We start from the raw sequence: 26652 nt of genomic DNA on the forward strand, positions 1-26652 counted from the left end.
TATCCTCATTGAAGATATCTACTGCAGGATGGACAGAAGGAGAATTTCTTTCGCTCTCTTGGCTTCCCTGATTCATGCATGCATTGGGGTTCCGCTACAGGTAAGTTGAACTTTCTAGTATTTATGAAATTTAAAGGAATATATCGGTCAGGTAAATAGGAAATATTGCATATGAATATTATCTACTTCTATGTGCAGCCAGCAGGTTCCTCTAGGCTCCCTTTCACACGTCTACCTGTCTGTTCTTAGCTGCTCTGTTGTGAGAAATGCTTCCGTTTACAAAGTTAAAACTGAAGTTCTCAAGTTCTGTCAGTCAAACACAGGTAACATGCTTATAGGAGGGAAGAACACTGGTGTGGCATCAGCAATGGGCTACAGTACTTCATTGTCCAGTCACAGCCTGTATGGGCCTAGATGGGATTATATTGAAGTGAACTTGTACTCTGATGCTGTGCAAAGTAACAGGTCCATTTTATTGTAAGGACCCCACACTAGGGTTGACACTTTTATTTCAAACCAAACCCTAACACTCTAGCGATGCGCTGACTTTCTTTGGGAGAATGTGTCACGGCTTATTTATATGTAAATATCACAGTCGAGACTATTTTCAGTGGGGGGGACAGTAGCCCCTATCTTAGTTTTGGTTGCCCGTCTGCCTGACATCTTGTGTCCGGGTTTCTGCTGCCATGAAACCCGGACACAGCTTTCAAAACCCTGACTGTCTGGGTCAATCCTGGGCAGGTGGCAACCCTACCCCTACAAGGACTACTTAATAACCTCCCTATGCCGCCATGATCCCCTGTTGGAGCCCAGGGAAGCAAGTAATTGAATAATTGGGAGATGCGTCACATGACACTTCGCCACCACCCCAAAATTCCACACTCAGAGTGACCAGTTAACAGGCCCGAGTGCTGTCACTTTGATCACAGGGTCCCTTAAAATCCTGTGTAGGGCAAGTCAAACTTTCCCAAGATTCTCAGACATCCTGGCAGTGGCTCAGAGCTGCAGGGAGCACAGACACGGCTTGTACATTTCCATCATTCAGTCACAGATCCATTCACAGGATGTGTGAATGAAAAGTCTACAAGTCCTATCAGCCACCGCAGATTGCTATGGATTATAAGAGGGGTGACATCACTGCACTTGTAATCCATTGATTACTTTTTCCAGTCCCATAACCAAAGATCCATACCCTGGGGGCTGGAGGAAGGGTCTTCAGGAGCCTGTGCATTGCACCCGCCATCCACTGATTGCAGTTGCAATGCTCTGCAGGTTTAAATGCAAAAAAATTGTTAAAGGCATTTTTTAAATTAGATTCCAGTGGGTCATATTATTATTATTTTTTACGATGGACTATGCATTTAAATATTTTCCTCAATAGCCACAAAAGATATAACTCTTCTTTGTGTGCACCAAATGCCTTTAGAAACTATTACAACACAAAAGATATTACCATATAAAAGCAGCAGTGACATCATCACACTAGGTGGATTCCAGCGCCATTATTTCTTAATGGCACCCCAACGGACCTGGCCATTGCATGTGCTTTTTATCGCACTGCATCGCACGGTAATCTGCAATGGAATGTGGTGCAATGCAATTTAAGAAAAAAGGTGCATGCGCTTCTTTGAGAGTGATTTTGTTGCAGTAGGCAGCCCGTTTAAATGAATCAGTTACCCTACCATAGGGCACTACAACGCACCTTTCAACACTTCAGCAAGGACGCACTGCAAAGGTTGCAACAATGGCTTGAAATCATATTGCCAAAGGTTGTTGCCATAGTTGTTGAATCCATCAGTGATCAATGCTGTTGAAATATCTGGTGACATGTGACTCCGTATCCAATATATTGTAATTATATCATTACTTTGTTTCTGCTTTATTTTCCAGATTAATTTTGAGAGTGTTTATGAAAAAGGTAAGTGATTTGTGTTGCTGTTTTTGGGTGCAGGTGATGGTATTTATACAATGCTGTTTATAAATAAGAATGAGCTCAAGTATTGACTGAACCCAGCCCAAGCCAGAGATCCTCCAAACATGGAATTGCCATGGGCACTTCCGCCCAATCAGCTGCGGCATGGGCACTCTGTTCTCCGTAACTGCATGTAAACAAAGGGACAGGATGATTGTATTGATGTAATTTAAATAATATGGCCACATAGCCACATTAGGAAAATGTAATTTACCAAATATAGGCATGTAGCCATATAAAGTCAATGATGTCATGGCATTCTCTCCCTTTGCTTATGTCACGCTATGTGCAAACCTGAGCTCATCCCTATTTAAAAAACACAGACTTCAAAGTGTCCTCATGGACTCAAGAATCTAGTCTCTCTGAAATATTGCCGTCTAAAATTTGTTATTTTCATTAAAAACTGTCTCAGAAAATAATACACTGTACTCTTTATAACAATGACAAACCCTGCCTGGTCTCTACCCTCTGAATTGCATCCTATTAAGAGGATAACATACTGTGCATCAAATATGTACAATTTTTCTGGCTTTTGTCACAGAGAAAAGACACTGCCATTTTCAATCCCAGGATAAGAACTGCCGGCTTTCTTCCACCTAAATTGCAACCTATTAAAAAGAATAACATACTGTGCATTGAATCTGCACAATTGTTAGGCATTTGATTAAAAGGGAATCGGTCATGAATCGGAACGTTTCTCAGTGGAATTAGACGGAAGCTGAGCTTTGTCCAACTCCTGGATCTGACTTCTAGTTTTGCACAGGGGGGTATGCTCTGTAGTCTTGTCCTAGGGTGACAATAATGCTCCTCCATAGATAGGAAATCATTCCACCATGCAGGATATGATATGGAGCACGATAGTTATCAGTGAGGTTCAGTTAAAGTGTATTTGTAACATTATTAATAAAAGTTCTTATGATCAATGTAATTGTTCTTATTTCTGCGAAATGAAACTTATTAAAAGAAATCTGTTACCTTAAAGTGTGTGTGTGTGTGTGTTCATGCGTGCGTGTGGCCAGAGTAGGGTTGCCACCTGTCCAGGATTCACCCGGACAGTCCAGGTTTTGAATGCTGTGTCCGGGTTTCATGGCAGCAGGAACCCCGGCTGATGTCAGGCAGACAGGGGCAACCAAAATTAAGATAGGGGTTACTGGCCCCCCACTGAAAATAGTCTCAACTGTGATATTTACATAGAAATGGGCGGAGCTATTTACATATGAATAAGCCAAGACTCATTCTCCCAAAAAAATGTCCGCATGTCGCTAGAGTGTTTGGGTTTTGCTTGAAGAAAATTGGCAACCCTAGACCAGAGCAATGTGAACAATATTATTCATTTGTTTCTTTGTATTGTTTTCAGTAACTAACAAACTTTCCCACGTTTCTGTCTTTCAGCGGGGACCGTGACAGAGCGTCCGAAGGTGGAGCCTCCTGATGTTTTCAGCCTCATCTCTGCATCCAACAAAGGTAGAAATACGAGTGGGCCGATGTGCGCACCCATTGCTGACCCCTCCTTCAAAAAAAGGTCTTTAATTTGAATTCCTAATTTAATACTACATGTAGTGTGCAGATAAGGAGTTCATCAGGTGCACTCCTTTTCCAGGTCACTGACATCAGGCATCTAAGCCAGAGAAAGCCAGGCTGAGCATCACATGTGGGCATTACCTAGGGCAAGCTGCATGCAAATGAAATCTGCCTAGGAACGCCCACTCCGCCAGACTGAGATCCGCCCATCAAAGCATTTTGATATTTGCATAGCTCCTCCCAAGAGCCAGCCCACCACTTGCATCAGGGTTAAGGGCTCTTGAGAGGAGTAACGAGGCAGGGTGCTGTAATGCTATCAGGACGCTATGTACAGCAACCTGCTGACCCTTCCCTTCAGCCATGATCTGCCTACATTGAATAGAGCAGCACAGAGACACAGTGATGATGTCACTGGGTCTAAAATAAAGCGTGTGATGAAAACGGAAAGCTTTTAGCATGTTAATGAGGTGGGAGGTAGAAACCAGGAAAGACAAAATATAAACAGAACAAACTTCAGCTTTAACTCTTATGTCCCTTATGTTTTATAAACCATTGTGACTTTTATCTGTGTTTACTGTTTGGAGAGAGCAATATGCTGATGCGTGAAGGGGACATCGCTGTGGATATCGGACGCAGCGCTATAAAGTGCGACGACAACTCTTGCAGATGGAGTAAAAACAGCACCGGCATAGTGAATGTGCCCTACACCCTCTCCCCCGACTACAGTGAGTGTTCTGACTGTTACCACAATACAGGGTGCTGACACATGAATCTGCAGTGCTGGGGTCTTGGGGTCATTTTCCAACAGGACACTGTCTGCATCAAGCTTCGTCTACTCCCTATGCCTGTGTGCAGTGCCCATAGGGTTCGTGTGTGTGGCTATAGTAGACAGTGGGACACCTGTGTAGGGTAGCTGTGTAAGAACGGGCAGCACATGGCTGTCGTCATATTTTCCATTCTTATTTATTTTTTGTTTCTGAGGATTGTGTGCTGAGACTTTCTGCCGCTCACATGATCTGCAACCATCTGCTTTTTTCTTTATTTTAGCTTTTCTTCTGGAGCTCAGCCAGCTGTACCGTATAGTTCAGTGGCAGCTTTGCTTACAGATAGCATACTGTTCCCGATAGCACATAGCTCATTTAATTTGAATAATAATAATAACAACAATACTAATGTATTTATATAGTGCCATCATCTTTGTGGCATACCATAAAGTAATAGCTATAACTAGGAAAGAAATGCGGGTAATACAATAAATGTTCCGTAGACTAGTACATAGAGTTGTCTAGAAAAATAAAGCAATAACAATAAACTATAAGGTGTATAATGTATAGTGGTAACAAAAGAGCCCTATAAAGGGTGTCGCTGTTTACATGACTCCATGAAACTGACTAACCAGAGTCTTTTAGTTGTGGCTTTAGACTAGCTCTGGGGGGTATTGGGAGGGGGGAGATGATGTCAATTGCTCAACATACCTTTTAAAGGGAAAGTTTATTGTATTTTCATATTTCATATATTTTTAGTTATTTTTATATATTAAAACTTATTTTTGCAGTTTTTACATTAAATCATTTTTTATGTTAGGTTCACATTTTTACATGTGTGCCCTACCATATTTTTTATATTGTGTTATTAAATATGGAGATTTGTGGATCAGCCACTAGAGGGAGCCAACACTCCATTTGCCTTACTTCCCTACTGAGATAAGATAAATATGGCTGCCATCATGTGTTTGTGGATATACAGTATATATATCTGGCTTCCTTAATGGGACTTCCGGTATCAGTATTCGGTATCGGCGAGTACCGAAAAAAAAAATATCAGTACTCGATACCGAAAAACCGGTATCGGTGCGTCCCAATGATAACATGACTTCCATTAACCGGTTTTTTACTTGTATTATATCCAAAATTTGTTGAAAAGACTCTACATTCAACTTAAAAGTACAGAGAAAGAGTTTTCCTGAAAAAAAAAAAGAATACAGAAAATAGAAAATAGAAAAAGTAGTAACAAAAAATTCTGAATGAAGTGGGTGGGGGGAACTCCAGTTTTATTTTACAAGATGTGCCTCATATTGGTCTTCTGGTTCCATAGGTTCCTCTGATAAGACGGTATTCCTCACCGCCATGGAAGAATATGCGACTCTCACTTGTGTACGCTTCATCGAACGCACCTCGGAATCTGACTACCTGCAAATTATGTCTAACTCCGGGTATGTGAAAAGTGATTCCACCCCCCCTCTCCCTTTTCACATATGATTTAGTTCTAATATTTACGCAGCTGCCAACAAAATGCAGATTTAACTTCCTGGAAATTATCGCAGCTCTATTCAGGATTTCATTGGGATTTCCCAGAGTCGATATTGCTCCGCTCCTCTAATTGTATCACTGCACAGAGCTTGTAGATAGGTTGCAGGCAGCCTGGGACACAGAATATGCTCTTCTTCTTAATGTCCTTAGGGAGTTTCATCTCTGGTGAGGCATTTGCATGTCTAAAGAGCTGTAATGCTGGTTTCTTGTTATATCACGGAGACCGCTCATGTGATTATGGGTAGCACAGACCTGGAGCCTGGAGGCTTTGTAGAGTTGCGGGCAGGATGAAGCCTTCAACCCTAAAGGTGCCCATACACCTTAGGAATAGTGTATGCGATCGCGTTTTCGTCCGATTTATACAAGGATGATGGGCAGTGTACAAGCGCAAATACTGTACAATCGATCGACTTTTGACTAACCAGCGGGTTAGAAAACTTCGGTCGATCGTACGATTTTCGCAAGGTTGGTGGCGTTTCCGTACGTCAAAATTCGTACGATTTACACTGCACATGCGCAGACGAAAAATACGTGTGGTCGATTACCACAATTCGTCCAGGTGCTTTCTTTTAATTACCTCTGATCTAACCTTGCGTTAATCGGGGCAGGATGGGGCCGCCGTAGGAAAATCGTACGACGGTTCAATCATCTGACGAAAAGTGTTGTCCGATGATCGCAAGGTGTATCAGCAGCTTTAGTAAGCATTTTTGATAAGCAGCACCCAGCTGTGCACATGTTCTTTTGGTTTGGCAGCTGACTGTGGCTCAGGGTTCCTCCTCTGAATCAGACGGCTGGGTTACGAGACTCTCTGTTTTGGCTTCAAAGACCAGATCATCACCTGTGAGTTGCAATTGAGGATATAATGTAAATCCAGTTTGTTTGGACCAAATGCCTTTGTAAGCCCAGATACTACATTGTAATAGTAGCATTGACACACCATCACTGTGCTGCACATTGCAATCTGATGCTGCATCACTTTAATCTGATTGGCTGTTGGTTGTAGCCCTTGGTGCGATGATATAATAAACAGAATAATATAGTTGTCTCCCTTTCCCTACAGATGTTGGTCCTATGTTGGTAAGAGAGGAGGAGGTCAACCCCTATCGGTGGTGAGCGGCTGCATCAGACAAGGCTCTATTCAGCACGAGCTGAACCACGCTCTGGGATTCTTCCACGAGCAGAGTAGGAGTGACCGTGACAACTACATCAATATCATGTTCAACAACATCCTGCCAGGTACCAGATGGGGGGTGACATTGTTATACTAGTTGAATATTTTGTTAATGGAATTAGATCAGATCCCATTTAATAAAATACAATGGGGGGAATATATCAAAACTGGAGCAAACAGAATCTGGAGCCGCTGTCCTTGGCAACCAATCAGCATCTCTCTTCAGTTTGCTCAGGGGAGATTTGAAAATGATAGATAGATGCTGATTGGCTGCAGTGCAAATCTGCTCCTGATTTTGTCTGCTCCAGTTATGATAAATCCCCCCCAATGTCTCTGCAAATTGTGGCTTTCAAGGTGCATTGCATATGAGCGAGGCCAATATTGGAGTAAGAATTTCTGTTAACTAGCAATTTGCGTTTCAGAAAAGGGTTGATTTATAAACAATTTGCAGGACCGTTCACCCTGTGGATATCCATCAACGTTCCTTCTGCGGGAACATAGGCACAAACGAACGTTCTTTCGTTTCAAATGTTCTGCTTGTAATATTGCATTATCGCCACTAGATGGCGCTAAGGGAGCATATGTGATAAGCATTTATTTTCTACTCTCCTCAGCTCCATCCAGTGGCCATAATGCAATATTACAAGCAGAACATTCAAAATTAATTCCATAATATCTCTCTGCAGGTTTCCCTGTGCAATGCAATGCTATATAATATTGTCACTGTGAATATTTTACTCTGCCACCTTCAGGAACCGGGGGGAATTTTCAGAAGTATGACACACTTAATCTAGGCACGGAATACGACTATGGCTCCGTCATGCATTATCCAAGGTACAATTGTGAAATCTGTTATTTTTCATTGAAAGATAAGAAATTTAAAAAAAGAACTGCTGACGAAATTCAATGTGTGGCCCCGTTGTCAGCCCTCAGTTCAACAACCGACAATTTTTCAATCGCCTAGTGATGAAGGAACATAGCCGAAAATTGACGGCCGAACAATCACTGCAGCCAATCAGCTTATGCACACAGGCGCATTTGGGGCACACAACATAAATCAGATTTCTCTAAGCACCCAAGAAGCCCAGTTCGTGCATACAGCCCCCCTGTAGACATGAATGACTGTGCGTGACAGTACACGGGTATATGCTGGTACTCGCATCAACCCATGTATTGACGTATTCCCAGTACACAGAAAGTCTGCCCTGATTGGGTAAACTGGCAGCGTCTCTTTAAGTGCAATTTACCACACTTTAAAGTGGAAGTAAAGTCCAAAAAATAAAAACGATTGCTGGGGCTTTGTCAGAGAATACATGCAAAGACTCTGCTGCCAAAAAATTCTTGCACTCTCTGCCAGCGATATCTTATCCTTTGTGCATGGCACATGCGCCGCATAGTGTACACACTCAGTCCGTTCACAGCATCTCTTAAAGGCTGGGAATGGGCCTAATGCCGGGGAGGATGTAACTGTGCAAATGTGCAGAAGGTTCATCATCAGTGGCCACCCAATGGCCAAATAGGATGCCTGGGAACCTAGAAGTGTTGGGCAGATATGGTGGTTGTGGGGGACAGAGCAGGGGATCGAAGGTCGATCCGACAGTGACGAAGGGCACACGTGTAAGGTAATTGTGCCCCGATGTATAGATGTGCATACTTGCACATTAGGGCAAAAACCCCACCAAGTTCACTTCCACTATTAGTGATATTGAATTAAGGTCACTGACTTTATAGTGCAAGGTATGCACCACAATACCGGTTTTCACCTGCAGGGGGTGCTGTAGGAAAAGTCAAGGATTACGGCTCTTGGTTCTTGTAAAAGAGAGTGGGGTTAGAGGCACCTAAAGAGTTTTTTTTTTACCTAGGGCCCCTTGCAGATAAGGTCATGGTAATGGTAGCTTGTGAATAAAATATAATAATGATATCATATATATATATTTTTTGCTTTGTTTCTAGCACTGCTTTCTCTGTGGATGGTAGTTCTCCCACCATTGTCCCTAAACCAAATGCCTCTGTGCCTATCGGACAGCGATATGGACTCAGCACCTTGGATGTTTCCAAAATAAACAAGTTGTATGACTGTGGTAAGAGAAAATTGGATTTATAGAACTCAATCAATCAGCAAAGTGTTCACTATTTCTCAATACAATATGGACTATAGTGGACTTGGAGCATACCATAAAGTTCAATAATACATTTGTTGTGTGGATAGCCTGTTTCTTGCTGTTGCGGATGCTCTGCTCTGTCTTGCTTTTTTACTTACAACCGCTATATTATATTTCTAACAATTAATCTTCTTTTTTTAGGTGTCTGTCGAACATTGCTCTCCGATTCTTCAGGATCCCTAACATCTTCCAACTACCCTAATAATTATCCCGGTGCAAGCCGCTGTTTGTGGCTCATTCGCATTCCATCAAACCTGGTAAGTCCCAGAGTTCTGAATCTCATAAAAGCCTATTACGTCATAACAGAGAGCCACGACTTACCAGTTTTCAACCCGGCTCATTAACTGTTACGGGATGCTGAGGTTTGTGTGAAGTCTGAACCAATATTTGACTCCAGTGGTGCGGAGAGAAACAGGTTTGTCTTAATAAGTAATACCTCTGGAAGTACCTTTCCTAACAACCTGTCTCTCAGCACACTTGGTTTCAGATCAGGGCTCAGACTTTATACAGCCCTTGGATTGCCTACATATTGTTCTCGTTACCCTTAGCAAGTGATTGGATTTTTATATTGAACCGGGAAAGCAAATATACCCATTAAGGTAATGGCAAGTGATGGTGAAATCCCTCCAACCAAATCAGTGCGGTTTCTATGGAATAGGGCTTAGGACTCAACAAGCAAGTATAACCCTGGCTTCTTGGAATAGGGCTTGGGTCCCAACAAGCAAGTCAGATATTTGCTTCTATGGAGTAGGGCCAGACGCCCAACAAGCAACCATTGCCTTGGCCTGTGGAGTACAGCTTGGAACCCAACAAGCAGGAGTGTCCTCATAAAGAGGCAGTCTGAGCCGGTAGCCTCAGGCGGCATCTCATTGGGCAGGTGGGGCAGCAGCAGCAAGCCTGGGCGACTAACTGCACCCCCCCAAATCCCCTCTGCTCGCCACCACCTGCTCGGCTGACTGATAGCTTGGCCCCCATCTCCTGGCTGCCTCAGACAGCCAAAAAGGTAGGGATGGCCCTGCCAACAAGCAAGCATGATATTTGCTTCTATGGAGTAGGACTTGTGACAAAACAAGCAAGTGTAATATTTGCTTCTATGGATTAGGACTTGGGGCCCAAACAAGCAAGTATGACATTGGCTTCTATGGAGTAGAGCTTGGGTCCAAACAAGCAAGTATGATCTTTGCTTCTATAGAGTAGGGCTTAGAACCCAACAAGCAAGTTAAACCCAGGCTTCTATGGAGTAAGGGTTTGAGACTCACTCAACAAGCTAGTATACTGTAACTATTAGGATTATGGTGACAAGGGACTAAAGGAATCAAATAGCCTAAATAATTGTACCAGGAAAGAGATACATTGATCTATAATTCCTTATGTTCCCTTCTTTTGTTGACATCTCCTTCTTCTGCTAGGTATTCCTGCAGTTTAGTGCCTTTGATGTGCAGGCCACACAGGGTTGTGCTTCTGACTACCTGAGGATCTACGATGGGCCAACCACTTCCTCTCCCATGTTATTAGACAAAGCCTGTGGAGCTGGCCAGCTGCCCCCTATGATCTCTACAACCAATACAATGCTCCTTGAATTTGTTAGCGACAGTAGCACCGAGGCCACTGGATTCAAGGCTTCATACAGCACTGGTAAGGATTCACATATTAGTGCTCATCTTTGCCCTATTTTATGATGTGATATTCTTAAAATGAACTATTATCATTTATTAAAAGGAAACCTTTAATGAGACTGCCAGTGCTCAGCTCCCTATTAAATTGCTAGCTGCCACTGTTCTGGCCACTGGTGTCACTGGCCACCTATGAGCATGCAGATCTGAAACAGCAGAGTCAAATCAGTGCACCTATTTGCATACTTGTTCTATGTCAGTGACTCAGGAAATACTGCCACGGGATCAGTACATCTGCTAGAGAGAAAGTGAGGTCAGCAGCGGCAGCCAGCATACCATCTCAGTAAAGGTTTCCCTTGTGAAAGAGAATGAACTTGTCAGGTTGTTATTGCAGCCTTTGTTCCCCTTGGGGGATATTTCCCTTTTTTTCCTGTCCCCAAAAACACAACAGAAAGTAAATAGAATTCTCCCACCTCTAGCGGTTGTCCCCATTGGAAGATTTTCCCTCTACTTGTTTTCCTAACCATGACTGTAAAATGTTGGATTCCTCATTTCAGCCTCAGTAACAATGGTCCCAAGAGATACCTATCCCCCAGCAAGGACATGGACGCCAATAAAAACCCAATAAGTATTGGGATCTATCCAAAACTAGCAAAAAAAATGTTGTGCCTGGAGGTTGCTCTTTAATACAGTTCTCAAGATAATGAGAAAACATAATATATACAAATAGCACATTATAGGTCACATTACCAAGGCTGTATATCATTCAGTACCAATGTTCTGAAATATTTGTCATGTACAGCTCTAACCAAAATTATTCAACCCCCCATTGCAAATCAGGTTTGCCCTTTTGTGCCATACACAGCTACTGCCCGGCTCAACAAAAGATGATTCAAGGATTGATTGAGCCTGGTGGAAAACTGTCGGCCATACAGCAAATGCATCCAGTCAGCTACAGTCACTGTTCGGGTACAAGAGCCAGCACTGAAGTTTCCTCCATCTACGTCTAGTATGGATGGGGTAATCCAGGGCCAAAGCTAGGGAGGGGCATGTGCCCCTGGTGCCGATTTAGGAGGGGTGCCACTGAGTGTGTGGTTGGAGAACTTCTCCCTTGCGGGGGGGGGGACGAGGGAGCAACTGTTACCCGGGACAAAGGGGGGAGCCTTTGCCCCGGGTGACAGAATATCTAGCTTCCCCACTGGGGTAATCTATTGATTTGACCTTGTGAGCCCATGGGCCGAATGAGAGAAAAAGATGCGTGTCTGGCTACCCCTGATCTGCAACAATCATTTGCTGAAATCTCTTTACTAATAATAAAGTCTACTATACATTTCAGTGGGTTCTGACTGCAAAAATACATTGTTGCCTTGTTATATCTTATCAATTTGTTTCTATTATTTCAGTGACCTGCGGCTCAGTGTTGACCAACCCTATGGGAACGTTCTCTACTCCCAACTACCCCTCCAGCTATCCTCCAAGTATGGATTGTACCTGGGTACTAACAGCCCCGCCTGGTTTTATAGTGAGTACCCAAAACTGAAGGGTATATAAACCCTATACAATGTACTTTTCTAATTTGGTCTTATTTGGTGCAGAGCTAGTGCTGGGCTTTCTGTAGCATGGAAACAGTTTGTAATACATATGTTTTTGATAGTTGGGGTTTTAACAACAATAATGAAAGCGTCCCAAAATAAAAGTTCATAAACTTGCACACTTGAAAATATTTAAATAAGATATAAAAAATTAAAATATTAATTATATTTCATACATTATATTAAAGGTATTTTCTTCTTAAATATATATTTCCTGAATCCTGAACCTTGATATCTTAAAGCTAAGAAAGATATTTCCAGCAAAATTCTGTTTTTTATGTTATTAAATAATTCCCCTCACTTTGCCTTTATTTTTGTCACATTGTGGTGATGGTTGGAAGGCACAGTTTTGGGTTAACAGTAGGGATGCACCGATACTGGTATTTCGGTATAGAGTACGAGTACCGATATTTTTTTTTCAGTACTCGCTGATACCGAATACCGAAAGTCCCATTAAGGAAGACTCGCCACCGATTAGCAGGGAATCCGTCCCCATGCTTCTCGTCACTAGGTGACAAGAAAGTATGGAGCCGGCTTCCTGGCCAATCAGGAAGCCGGGCGCCGTGTAATGACGCGGCACCCGACTTCCTGATTGGCTGGGAAGCCGGCTCCACGCTCCGTCATTATGAGGTGGTCGGGAAGTCGTCTCCATGCTCCCTCGTTACTTGTGACGAGGGAGCATGGAGATGGCTTTACGGCCAATCAGGAAGCCGGGTGCCACGTCATTACACGCCCCCCGGCTTTCTGATTGACTAGAAAGCTGGCTTCAAGCTCCCTCGTCATTTGGTGATGAGGGAGCATGGAGCCGGCTTCCTGGCCAATCAGGAAGCTGGACAGCGTGTAATGACGCGCTGCCCGGCCTCCTGATACAGGAAGTATGGGGCTAGGCATAGGAGCATTTGGACGACTATTACTACTACTCACTACTCACCCAAATACTCGACATCGGCACCGATACTAGTATCGCTATTGGTGCATCCCTAGTTAACAGGCTCTGAATTAAAACCATTAAGAGAAATGCCGTCTGCTTTATGAGAAGTTAGACATCTGCTGGGCAGCAGGGACACATGGCCTCAGCTGAGATGTAACTCTTGGTATTGTTGAGCTTTGCGATTGCAAACTTCATATCTGAAGTGCTTGCCATCTTTCAGTAGCTTGGATGCGGCTCTTGTTGACTTGCAGTGTTCTGTGCAGCGCCTGGTACACATGTGCGATTCGTTTCCTTACGAATCAGAATTCATATGAATTTCCAGAAATTCGGACACATCCGAATTTCCGAATCCCAAAGCATCCGAATGTGTCTGAACCCGGATTTCCGTTTCCGAAATTTTGGATGCCGTCCTCATTTTGCTTTAAAACTAAACTGAATCGTACATGTGACTTTTCTGGCCAATCAGATGTGTTTTTCGGCCTAATGCATCCGAATTTCCGAATTGCATTCAGGAGCTCGCGAATGCCATTCGGGTCTGGGAGCCTCAGCTTTAGTTTCATGTATATATGGCTCCAAATGTTGCCGCAACAAATAATCATGCGTACTACAGAATACTAATTATTAGGGATGTACCGATATAATAATATAATAAAATAGATAATTGAGGACATGGTATGTGTACTATATCCTCAATTATGAATGAATGGGAGTGATCTACATCACCTCTTGTTCATTCATAGTTGTAGTTATAGTAAACATACTCTGTCCTCATGTTATGAATGAACAGGAACACTCAGTATAGAGGATTCCTGCCACCATTGGAGGGGTGACACCAAAATGACTGACCCCAGCAGCATACCTCATCCCGCCGGGTGAACGCCTCCTCCTCTCTCTGCCGGCGTCCATCACCAAGATGGCCGCCGGCAGGCGTCAATAAGACGGGACCGGATGCCCCTGATTGTATTACTTGTGTAATTATGTCTTTTGAGCTGCAGATGGCGCTGTAGCGCAATGCTAGTCTGTATGTTCACGCTTCTCTATGATATATACATCTCTGTATGCTGTATAATGCTGTACACTGATGTAACGTTCTCCTAAGAAAGTAAAACTTAATTCAGCATTCCTCAAGATCTCGGTACTTCATCTAAACACATAACCGAGAGTAACCTCCTACAGGCTAGTAATCAGTCTATATAAAGTCTGACTGGGAATTGTTTTTTTAAGTTGAAAATGTGTCACCCTACTCAGCATAAAAGGGGATCAAAGCCAAGCAAGTCCGGCCCGAGGCTACAGACAGTAGTAACAAATGGGTCCTCAACTTATAATTCAACATCTATGCTCCCATTTTTATTTTATGAATGAATATGCCATATTCAAACACGTTCTTGTATAAAAACAATATCATATAATCAGGAATTACATTTTAATAGGTTTGTAAAATTAGACAAAATTGGACTGGTTTGCTGAACCATTAAAGGGAAGCTTCACTCAGTAGCCTGAGTGGTGGTGAGCGATGGGTGAGCCTGGTGTGGTGATCGGATATCTTGCTCCATCATGTCCTTCAAAGGGAATAGTGTAGGAGAGGGTGTAGGAGAGGGTGCTAAAACGGAACATGGGAGTGGTCAAATAGAATTGTGGGAGTGGCTAAGCATATTTCTGTAATATGTAGTTGGAATGAAAAAGTTTGTTGGCGAAATTGATGGCGTACTATGTGCTGTGGAAAACAGGGAAGGAGACACGGACTACCCACTACCATAGATGTGACGGAGGTCACAACGACAACTGTTCAGCCAACTTTATATGTCTATGCAAAGCTTATCTAAAATAAATGTTAAAGATTGGCTAGAAAAAAAGCAACTTGGTGGATCCGATATTTTTCAGGGAAGTCTAACCAAGATGGTACGTGCCCATTAACATGCAATTGTCCAATAATCTCATGTTTTCACTACCTTACAGGTGTCTGTAAATATGACGGACTTCACTCTGGAGTACAAGAGCACCTGCACCTTTGACTATATGCTTGCTTTCGATGGGCCGAAGATCACCTCCCCATTGATGGGAAGATATTGCGGCAAAACCACCCCACCTGCTTTAACCTCCACAGGCAACAGCCTTCTTATTCAGGCTCACAGTGACAACTCCATTCAGCTCAAGGGGTTCTTGGCCAAATATGCCTTTGGTAAGTCTGTCGGAAAGGTTTAATGAAACAAGAGACGCATCTCATGTGGGGTGTTTTATCCTGTAGGTAGAGACTATAATTACAGACCAGCTACAGCTAAAGCAGCCTTTCTCAGCTAGAGTTCAGTGGAACCCAGGGAAATCAGATTGCCTTATGGGGACAGGAAGGATTTTTTTTAATTTTACCCCATTTAGGTTTTTCTTCCTTTTAATTTCTCATCTCTATAGGTTGAACTTGATGGACTTGTGTCTTTTTTCAACCTGACTAACTATGTAACTATGTGTTTACAAGTGGAATGTATTTTCGAATGTTTTCCTGTAATATCGTAATATGGCCACTAGATGGAGCATATGAAATAAGTATTCATATCCTATACTCATCAGCGTCATCTAGTGGTCAAAAAAGAAGCGAAAATACATTCTCTTGTAAAGAAACATCTAAAGAATGTATGTTTTGGCATATATCCACACAGAACAAATATTCACAGATAATCGCAAGGTGAACGGCACTGCAAATAGTTTATAAATAGAACCCCAAGTGTAAGTAAACCCAACAATGAAGTTCTCTTATTTGCCCCCGCTCTATTTTGGTCTGTTCAATAAATATAAAATATTTTGTTATATCCAAGTGCAAAAAATATCTGTTGTTCCTGCCAGTGATCAAGTCTGTTCATAACTTCCTGTGCTGTACTCTCATGAGTTACATTGTCCTCCATGGACTACAGAACCCCTCAACTCTATGTAAATAGGAGAAGAGGAAAATATTTGTATTTAAGTCCTGTCCTAGGTTGACAACGCTGCTCCTCCAAAGCTACAGTACCGTGAGTGAGTGTTGTCGGCAGGATAACCAAAAAGAAAAGGGCTGAAAAAGAAAACTAATGCAGCCACCACATCTAAAGACCAGTATACTGCCATAGATGAATGTAGTTCTCTGCACAATGACCCTTTATTAACCCCGCACTGCAAGAGTTAACTGCTCATTTTGGTCTATGGAGGAAAGTCAAAAAGTTATACTCACCTGATCTTCTGAACCAGCTTGTTCTTAGACCCAGTGGCGGAACTACCGCCGGTGCAGGCGGTGCGGGCGCCCAGGGCCTCAGGCTCTGGAGGGGCCATCGATTAACATTTTTTTGAGTGCGGCACGTGAGATTAATAACGTGCTGGGTTAGTGTGATCCTAGTTCATTTTATTACTTCATTGCTGTGCTGTATGTGTATAGGCCAATGTAGTTGGATCTGTATGTGCGTTATAATTAATCTAAATTAATCGATTAAAAAAAAATTCGATTAATCGAACACGAAAATTGTAATCAGTAACAGCCCTACTTTATTTTAAATATTTTAACTTCATTCAAGATTCTAAATCCATTTGATATGTTTTCTTTCTAGTGAGACAATAATAAGAGGAAGAAGCCGCATCTATACCAGAAGATATACTGCAATTCGAGTTTTGCTATTTATTGTAATACTAGTGAAATGTGAACAGTCTGATCTGCGGATTGGTCACTTATCCCTAAATTGTGCTCGTGGGGAAGGGGGGTGCACAGCAAGATGAAAGAACAGATGTGCTTACTCCTTCTTGTTGTGTTCACGTGTTGATGATGTAGTGTTTACAGATTAAATAAAGTTTATTGTAAAAGGCTATATGTTTGTGTTGCTGCTCTATTGTCTGTGTGAAAGGGGTATCTATGGTTGCTCTATTGTCTGTGTGAAAGGGGTATCTCTGATTGCTCTATTGTCTGTGTGAAAGGGGTATCTCTGGTTGCTCTATTGTCAGCGTGAAAAGGGGTATCTCTGGTTGCTCTATTGTCTGTGTGAAAGGGGTATCTCTGGTTGCTCTATTGTCTGTGTGAAAAGGGTATCTCTGGTTGCTCTATTGTCTGTGTGAAAGGGGTATCTCTGGTTGCTCTATTGTCTGTGTGAAAGGGGTATCTCTGGTCAAAAACTACAAATAAATCTGTATTTCTATATTGAATTACCATAAGTTCTATCCCGCTCCCAATAACCAGATCCATCTAGAAGTTTGTAAACTTACTTATGGAAGATGCCCATAGGATGTATTTCTTCAACTGACAATTTAAATCAGCCCTGTGTCACAACTCTCACAGATCCTGCCATCGGAACTACTAAACAACTGAACACTGTGACATCATCATAGCTTGCTGGAAGCAATGCATGATGGGAAATGTAGTCTTTATAAATCGAGATTGCATCACGTCAGGCAGTAGGGAAAGAGATGCAAAGCACTCTGGGAATCCAGGAAATTGGTGAAAGTAGACATGTGCAATTCGTTTCGTTCCCAATCAAAATCTGGACATCTTGTGGTGTCAGTGTTTAGCCAAGATTTGTACCTTCAGAATTGTAAAAGTGAGTAAGGTTCACTTGAAATCTCAAACATACACAGCGATACATAGCCAAGAAATTTGGACTTTTAAAACATCCGAATGTCCGAATCCCAATGCATTCGAATATGTCCGAATCTGAATTTCTGTTTCCAGATCCTGTCCAAATTTTGTTCAAAAATTAAACTGAATCGGACATGTGACTTTTCAGGCCAATCAAATGTGTTTTTCGGTTTAATGCATCCAAATGGGTCTGAATCCGACTTTTGTTATGGCAACATGGGCGCCATATACAGTATATACATATAATACTAAGCTGGGGCTTCCAGACACGAATGGCATTCGAGATCTGAATTTTCAAATTGCATTTGGGAGCTCCCAAATGCCATTCAGGTCTGGGAGCCTCAGCTTTAGTAATATATGTATAGGTGAAACTCGAATAATTAGAATATCGTGCAAAAGTAATTGCAGTAAGTGCTGCAAAAGGGGCCCAAACCAAGTACTGAGTACATATGCATGCTTGTACTTTTCAGAGGTCCGATATTGTTCTATGTACAATCCTTGTTTTATTGATTGCATGTAATAATCTACTTTTTTGAGGTTGTGGATTTGGGGTTCTTGGGGTTTTCATGATCTGTAAGCCATAATCATCACAATTATGACAAATCACGGCTTGAACTATCTTGCTTTGGATGTAATGAGTCTATCTCATATATTAGTTTCACCTTTTAAGTTGCATTAGTGAAATAAATGAACTTCGCACGATATTCTAATTATTCGAGTTTCACCTGTATATGGATCCCAGACCCGAATGCCATTCGGGATCCGAATTTGTGAATTGGATTATGGAGCTCCCAAATGCCATTCGGGTCTGGGAGCCTCAGCTTTAGTAATATATGTATATGGCTCCCAGACCCGAATGGCATTCGGAATCCGAATTTACGAATTGGATTAGGGAGCTACCAAATGCCATTCGGGTCTGGGAGCTTCAGCTTTAGTATTAATATCTGTATATGGTTTTCTGTGGCATTCGCAATGAATATTCGTAAACTCATCCGAAACTAATGAAAATTCGTATTTCGTCTGAATCCAAAACCCGAACCAAACTGAATTTCGGTCTGAAATAACGAAATATCTGAACCGGGCAGAACCAAATTTTTCCGCCGCTTACATGTCTAGTTGGAAGTGATGGGCAGACGGAAGGCAGGGCTCATTACATGAAAGGGATTTTTTCACGTAAGCTTTGATTCCATTATCAGAAACATCTCTAGTCTGTATTCCTATTACAATGCTGATGTCATAACAGGAGAGGATATGCTGGGACTTTACAACTCATTTCAAGTTTTCTCTGTCTCAGGATTGGGACATATAAATGCAGTGTGAGTACCTCAGGCTGCCTGAACACATGATTTTTACCCAATATGATGATTGTCAACCGTCTACAATAATCAGCTTTGTGCGCATAAATGAATGCAAAATGACCGATGTACTTGCATATGGGGCAAACGGATTTTCCAGATGAATGGTAAATCATTCCCACCAACGGCATATGTCATTGAATTGAATGATCACACAGAGCAGGGGGTCTATGAAGCTGCTGGGACATCTTTGCAAAATCGACTACATCATTATTACAAACCATCGGATCAATGAGCAATTTTCAGGAAAAGAAATCCATTTTTCCAATAATGGTAATTTGCCTGTTTGTTTTCTTCGCTATGATGGTTTGCGCAGTTTTGGAGGCTTATTTGTATTTATTATTATTATATACAATTTAGCCACTAGAGAGAGTTCTCAGTGTGAGTCAGCAGACTGATTGACTTCCATTGTAAGTAGGAGCTGTAGAGCACAATCATTGTTTAGCTCTGCAAAGCAGAAATCAGGACACGCCTATGTAATGAGCATATATGGCTGCAGTCATGTACAGCTTTTGCTGCAATACACAGTTTCTTTTGGAGCTTTCTTCTGAGTCTTTTCACCTGTTTTTCGGTATTGAGTACGAGTAACAATATTTTTTCCGGTACTTGCCAATACCAAATACCGATATCGGAAGTCCCATTAAGGAAGCCAGGCAGCGTGTAATGACTCACCACCTGGCTTCCTGATTAGCCGGGAAGCCGAGCGGCGTGTAAAGTCTCGCCACCCGGTTTTCCAATGAGCAGGGAAGCCATCTCCATGCTTCTCATCACTAGGTGACGAGAAAGCATGGAGCCGGCTTTCTGGCCAATCAGGAAGCCGGGTGCTGTGTAATGACGAGGCGCCCGGCTTCCTGATTGGTCGGGAAGCTGGCCAATCAGGAAGTCGGGCGCCGTGTAATGATGCGGTGCCCAGCTTCCTGATTGGCCAGCTTACCGACCAATCAGGAAGCTGAGCAGTGAGTCATTACACGCTTCCTGGCTTCCTGATTGGCCGGGAAGCCGGCTCCACAAGTGACGAGGGAGCATGGAGCCGGCTTCCACGCCAATCAGGAAGCCGGGCAGCGTGTAATGACTCGCTCCCTGGCTTCCTGATACCGGAAGTATCGGGCTAGGCATCGGAGCATTTGGGTGAGTACGAGTATTCGCCCAAATAATCGGCACCGATACCTATACTAGTACCGGTATCTGTACATCCCTAGTGAGCGTCATTCATCCCATTTCCTCTGAGCCCCGGCTGTCAAGGACACACCCCCATCATGTAGCTTGGGCTCAGAGTTTTACTGCATTAGATGGTGCAAAAATGAGCGCAGTTCAGTGTAGCAGTAAAGGCAAAGACCACTTTGCCAAATACACACTTCTTCCTAAAAGAAAAACAATGTGCATATATTTTTTTTAATATATATATATATATATAAATCATTTTTTCCAAGTGTCTTCCCGATCCATTGACATTACAGGCCATTCTTCCTCTCTTGCATTCATTTTGGTTTTGTTTATACCTGTCCCATATTTAAGCTTTCGGTACACAAAGCAGCTTTGCTTTGGAAATTTGTTTCAGTAATTCAATTAGTAAATATTTTTATTGTTTGCTATTATTTGCTTTTGACTTGCTACCCTGGATTCTTTTGATTTCATTCAGATTCCAAAGGTCTGATCCATATTTTTCCCCCCTTGCATGCAGTAAAAATAATACAAAAAATAAATAAGTTTCATACACTAGACGTGCTCCAACCCTGCTGGAAAATGTTCTCAATAATTTTCAAACCGGTTTCTTTTTCAATGAGAAAATCGATGGAATGGGACTGAATCGTGTCCACACACGGTACCATGCGCTGGTCATTGACCGAGGATCACACCTTTTTTTTCATCCCGCGGGTCCTCCGGGGTAAACATCCACCATTGTCCGATGAAATAATAGTTCTGGGATAAAATAAGCATTGGAGATGGATGTGCAGGTTAGCACCTCTGTTATGGAAATGACAAGCCCGGGAGAAGGAGGATGAAGAGGTGAAAAGGGCGACGCATTTGCATCTAATTTTCTGATGTTGATTCGTTAACGAGCTTAATTACCTCTCCCCCTGGAATCAATTATGCAAAGTTATGAGCGTCCTTTCTAAACCTGGCATACCTGAAATGCAGCTTGTAAAACCGGAAAACATTGACGGTTTCCGAGGCTGCTGACCTTGAGTCAATAATGGTGGGAAAGGGTCAGCCCCAATGGAAACGTGACGAAGAGTAAACAGCAACTTAAATTACTTTTTTTTTAATGGTGAAAGTTTCAAGAATTGATTACCACTAAATAATAAAGAACTGAATAAAGTGGACCTGTCCTTTGTCTGTACTAGTGGTATATAGAAAATTGATGATCCCTGCTGTATCACATTGTCAAGCTTCTTTTATGTTAATTAGCTTAAAGGAGAACTATGAGGTGAGTGCTTTTCACTCACCTCATAGTTCTAGCCGACCTGTGACAATGAGACTGTCACAGGTCGGCTCAGTAGATCGGAAAGTGAGCGAACACATACCGGCGCTCGATCACTTCTCGATCCTGTCACAGCCTCTGCCGTGACAGAGGTGGGGCTGGATTCCCCCCTCCCAGCTCCAATCCGCCAGCGCTGACTGGCGGAATGGATGGGGGAGGGGGCGGCTACAGCTGGCTCTGCCTCTAGATAGGCAGAGCCAGCTGTCACTCACGCAGCTGGGCGGATCCAGACATAATTGTCGGGATCCGCTTCAGCTGCGGCGTCTCAGTATACCGCGAGCCGTAGCTCGCGGTATACTGAGCTTAGGGTGACAGGAGGACGCTAGTTTGTGTCCTCCTGTTACCCTAAGGAGAACTATGGGGGAAAGCCTTAACCCCATAGTTCTCCTTTAATATCTTTCTTAATAAAACATCATTATACATAAGTCTAAGTCTATGCATTTATATAGTGCACAATTATATAGTGGAAACATCATATATAAACATAATATCCCGATAATGAGTTGTGTGAATAAGTAACATGTGGAACATTTGGAGCCCATTCACACCAGGGTGGTTGCGGATCAGTGCGTCTAACACGCTGATCTCAAAAGGAAGATTTTCGGGAATTTTTAATTGTGTGTCAGCGCGGTTCCATTGAAACCTGTATGGAAACCGCACTGCTCAGCGTAGCAAAAATAGTACTCGGCTGTAGATCATCAATTCATCTCTAAGTTGGTGCTGACACTGTCCTTCCTTCTGAAGGGGGGCTACTTTTGTTCCCCATGGTCCCTGTGTGTGTGTGTTGCAAAGTAGTCACCGCTCCAAGCTCGCTCCTGTGATGGACTACAATCTCAGGTTTAGTAATTTGTATTGTAGGGTGTTACTATTAACTATTGAAAAGAAAAGTCACAATTTGCATAATTCTAATGGCGCTGTATAATCTGTTTAGGCTGCCAATACAACGCTCGAATTTTGGTTGACTCCTGCTGACTGGCCAAAATTTGAGCTGTGGCTTGCCCTATTGGCACCACCCGGCTCGTCAAGAAAAATCTACTTTTGTTAAAGAATCGGAGTGGAAAACTGTCGGCCCAATTGTGACTGCAGACAATCAGTTGCCCTCAATGATTGGGTATTCTGACAAATGCTGATGTCGGCTATCAGAATACAATAGCCTGGCAGGGGAAATTCCTCCACCCACGCTGTTTATCATGGTGGAAGAATCTGTTATATTCCTTTTGTTCAGCCCACAGGCTAAGTAAAGGGAATCTACGTGTCCTTGGCCAGCTTTAGCCTCCACATTATGGGGAAATTAGTATGTCTGATGGAGTAGCTTTAGAAGGTATGGCTGTGTTCACATGCTGGGGGAATGGAAAGGTTCACAAACACGGAATATAATAGTACTGCAGCTATTATAGTTTCCCTTTAAAAAAAATGCATAATAACAAAGACTCCTCAGGGTGTGGGCAGCTCTATATCAGTTACGGGACATTAGATAGAATGAAATCAATACTGATAGAAAGAACACGAGTCACCTGATGTAATAATATGGCAAGTGTATTCATACAACACAATATACTGAACGTCTCATCACTAAGGAGGAGTACCGCATTTCACTGTAGTGCAGTGCCTACATCGGAAAATGACCTGCAGATTTTTCTGTGATGCTCTCCTGACCTCTGACCTCACTGACTTTATAGAAAAAAAAAAATACTTGAAGCCTGGCCATGTTATGTAGTGGGGATCAGCAACTGGTGCATTGTAGCTATGTGTGTATATAGTGGGGGAATTCGTGCTATGGTACTGACCCCTCCACTCTGCATTACCTACTACTTACCCTTGAACGCTGCATTACTTACTACTGACACCTCCACTCTGCGTTGCTTACTACTGACCCCTCCACTCTGCGTTGCTTACGACTGACCCCTGAACTCTGCATTACTTACTACTGACCCCTCCACCTCTGCGTTGCTTACTACTGACCCCTGAACTCTGCATTACTTACTACTGACCCTTCCACTCTGCATTACCTACTACTGATCCTTCCACTCTGCATTACCTACTACTGACCCCTCCACTCTGCATTATCTACTACTGACCCCTGAACTCTGCATTACTTACTACTGACCCCTGAACTCTGCATTACCTACTACTGAGCCTTCCACTCTGCATTACCTACTACTGACCTCTCCACTCTGCATTACCTACTACTGACCCCTCCACTCTGAATTACTTACTACTGACCCCTGAACTCTGCATTACTTACTACTGCCCCCTCCACTCTGCGTTACTTTCTACTGACCTCTGAACTCTGCGTTAATTACTCCTGACCCCCCCAACTCTGCATTACTTACTACTGCCCCCTCCACTCTGCGTTACTTTCTACTGACCTCTGAACTCTGCGTTAATTACTCCTGACCCCCCCAACTCTGCATTACTTACTACTGCCCCCTCCACTCTGCGTTACTTTCTACTGACCTCTGAACTCTGCGTTAATTACTCCTGACCCCCCCAACTCTGCATTACTTACTACTGCCCCCTCCACTCTGCGTTACTTTCTACTGACCTCTGAACTCTGCGTTAATTACTCCTGACCCCCCCAACTCTGCATTACTTACTACTGACCCCTCCACTCTGCATTACTTACTACTGACCCATGAACGCTGCATTACTTACTACTGACCCCTCCACTCTGCGTTACTTTCTACTGACCTCTGAACTCTGCGTTAATTACTCCTGACCCCCCCAACTCTGCATTACTTACTATTGACCCGACAGTTATGTGTTAATTACTACCGACACCTCCACTATGCTTTACTTACTACTGATCCCTCCACTATGCTTTACTTACTACTGATCCCTCCACTATGCTTTACTTACTATTGATCCCTCCGCTATGCTTTACTTACTACTCACCCCTCACGCTGTGTTACTTACTACTGACTCCTCCACTTTGTGTTTTTTTACTACTGCCCTCTGAACTCTGCATTGCTTACTCATGATCCCCAGACTCTGCATTACTTACTCCTGAACTCTGCGTTACTTACTACTGACCTCTGAACTCTGTGTTACTTACTTCTGACCCCTGCATTTTTCCATTAATGACTCCTCACCCCTGCACCCTGTCTTAACACCATCTCCCACACTCTGAATTACTTCCTACTGACCTCTGCACTCTGCATTATTTTCTTCTGACCCCCAAACTCTGTGTTAAATAATACTGACTCCTGCACTTGGCATTACTTAGGGTTCGTTCACACCAGATGCAGTGCGTTCTGGCCAGAATCTGGCCAGAACGCACTGCATCACATTGCGGCCGCCTCTATTTTTTGTGGGGCAGCAGGGGGCATGGCGGGCCATTGAAGTGAATGGCAGCGTAGCCACACCCTCCGGCCGCAATGCGATTGGCCACACGAGATTGCAAGGCACATTGTGCCTGCGGTGCGATCAAAATGCTGCAAGTACTATTTTGATCACACCGGACTGCAGGCACCTACACACACACACACACACGCAGAGTTAGAAAATCCCTTTACAATAATTAGAAAAACCAAAAATATTTACTGTTATGAATAACATTTATTAAAATTATTATTTTCCATGTTTATAAAACAAATCAGAGGAAGTTTTAGCTAAAATAACCATATGAAAAACAAGCAAATATATTACAAGGTTCAGCTGGCTATACACAGATCAAACGTCATCCATTTCCTGCTGAATCGTCCGAAAATTGAACCAGTGGGTGGCCCTGCCAGCCGACGGGTTCCACAAAATTTGCTTTTTAAATTGTTACCCAAACAGTGGTGACAGCCAATCAGCTGCTGTCAGTTTTCATACATTCTGACAGCCACGGGCATCAGCTGTCAGAATACAATAGTCTGCAGGGGACATTCCCTGTTCAGCCTGGATGGAGGAATAGAAACATTTTGAGAAGACTTAATGTGTGTGGCCAGCTTTAGGTACCATACAATTTTAGTCTTATCCATCTTTCCTGACAGCTTTAAGCTGCTGACAGAGGAAATGGAGTCGGCTAAATAAGGTTTCCTCCCTCACTCCTCCCATATCTTCTTATTATTATTATTAGTATTACCTCCCCATTGGAGTCTACCAGAGAAACAAGAAACAAATCATTCAAATCACTAGCAGGCATGCAGACATCCCAACTCTCCCGGATGGTCCGGGAGTCTCCCGCTATTGGATAGCGGCTCCCGGCCGCCCGGGAGAGAAACACTTCCTCCCGGGCGGGATCGAGCAGATAAACGTTTCCCAGCGATCGTTTTTTTTTTCTTTTCTGACATCGGGAGCCACGGCCCGACAGTCAGAAAAGAAACAAAAAAGGCATACGAATCCATAGCTAGATTCCTATTGGCTATTGCACTTTGCAATATCCAATAGCAAACTAGGTAATGTACCCGCCCACTGCTGCTGTCAATCAGCAGAGGGGGACCTGAATTTTTCTATCAGGTCCTCTTCTGGTGATTGAAAGCAGCAGAGGGCGGGTGCAATAGCTAGTTTGCTATTGGCTATTGCAAAGTGCAATAGCCAATAGGAATCTAGCTATGCATTCTTATGCCTTTTTTTAAATATTCTGATGACTGCAACTGTCAGAATACTAAAAACAAAATCAGAAAAAAAACCTGCAGATAGCAAAGAAGCTATTGCTTCCTGTGCTATCTGCCATCATTTCAGGGGTGCGCTCTCTCCCAGCCCCCCTAACCCCCCTCCGCTGATGGGGGGGGGGGAGCGTAGAGGGCACCTCCCTGAAATGAGAAGGACACCTCCCTGAAATGGCTTCTTTCAGGTTGGGATCCCTGGGCATGGGCTCGGTGTTCGACTCAAACATCGTCAGTTCACGTGTTCGAACACACGAACTGTGAGGGCGTTCAGCGGGCTGTTTGCCCGCCGAGCCCTCCCCAAGGCACTGTGCTTTGTGAGCCTTGATTGGCTAAAGTCTTGCACCTGCAACACTTTGCCTAATCAGGG

At 43.2% G+C, this 26652-nt stretch overlaps 1 protein-coding gene across 1 annotated transcript; it reads left to right on the top strand.

The window, feature by feature from the left end:
• Positions 1–28: 28 nt before the first annotated feature.
• On the top strand, positions 29–26610 carry LOC108785441 (astacin-like metalloendopeptidase). The gene is made up of 13 exons (XM_018554508.1): positions 29–100; positions 1891–1918; positions 3365–3436; positions 4078–4218; positions 5588–5705; positions 6863–7038; positions 7726–7807; positions 8927–9054; positions 9277–9392; positions 10545–10770; positions 12152–12270; positions 15228–15450; positions 26471–26610. Exons 1-13 carry the CDS (start codon positions 29–31, stop codon positions 26608–26610), a joined length of 1641 nt encoding a protein of 546 aa, XP_018410010.1.
• The last annotated feature ends 42 nt before the right edge of the window (positions 26611–26652 follow it).

Source organism: Nanorana parkeri, unplaced genomic scaffold (genome assembly GCF_000935625.1).
Source record: "Nanorana parkeri isolate BGI_ZX_2015 unplaced genomic scaffold, ASM93562v1 scaffold163, whole genome shotgun sequence".
Taxonomy (NCBI): Eukaryota; Metazoa; Chordata; class Amphibia; order Anura; family Dicroglossidae; genus Nanorana; species Nanorana parkeri.

Coding starts and splice junctions, on each gene's coding strand:
- LOC108785441 (XM_018554508.1), top strand. CDS start 29: ATGGACAGAAGGAGAATTTCTTTCGCTCTCTTGGCTTCCCTGATTCAT. Junction 3,437..4,077: donor CATCTCTGCATCCAACAAAG/GTAGAAATACGA, acceptor TACTGTTTGGAG/AGAGCAATATGCTGATGCGT. Junction 9,393..10,544: donor TTCGCATTCCATCAAACCTG/GTAAGTCCCAGA, acceptor TTCTTCTGCTAG/GTATTCCTGCAGTTTAGTGC.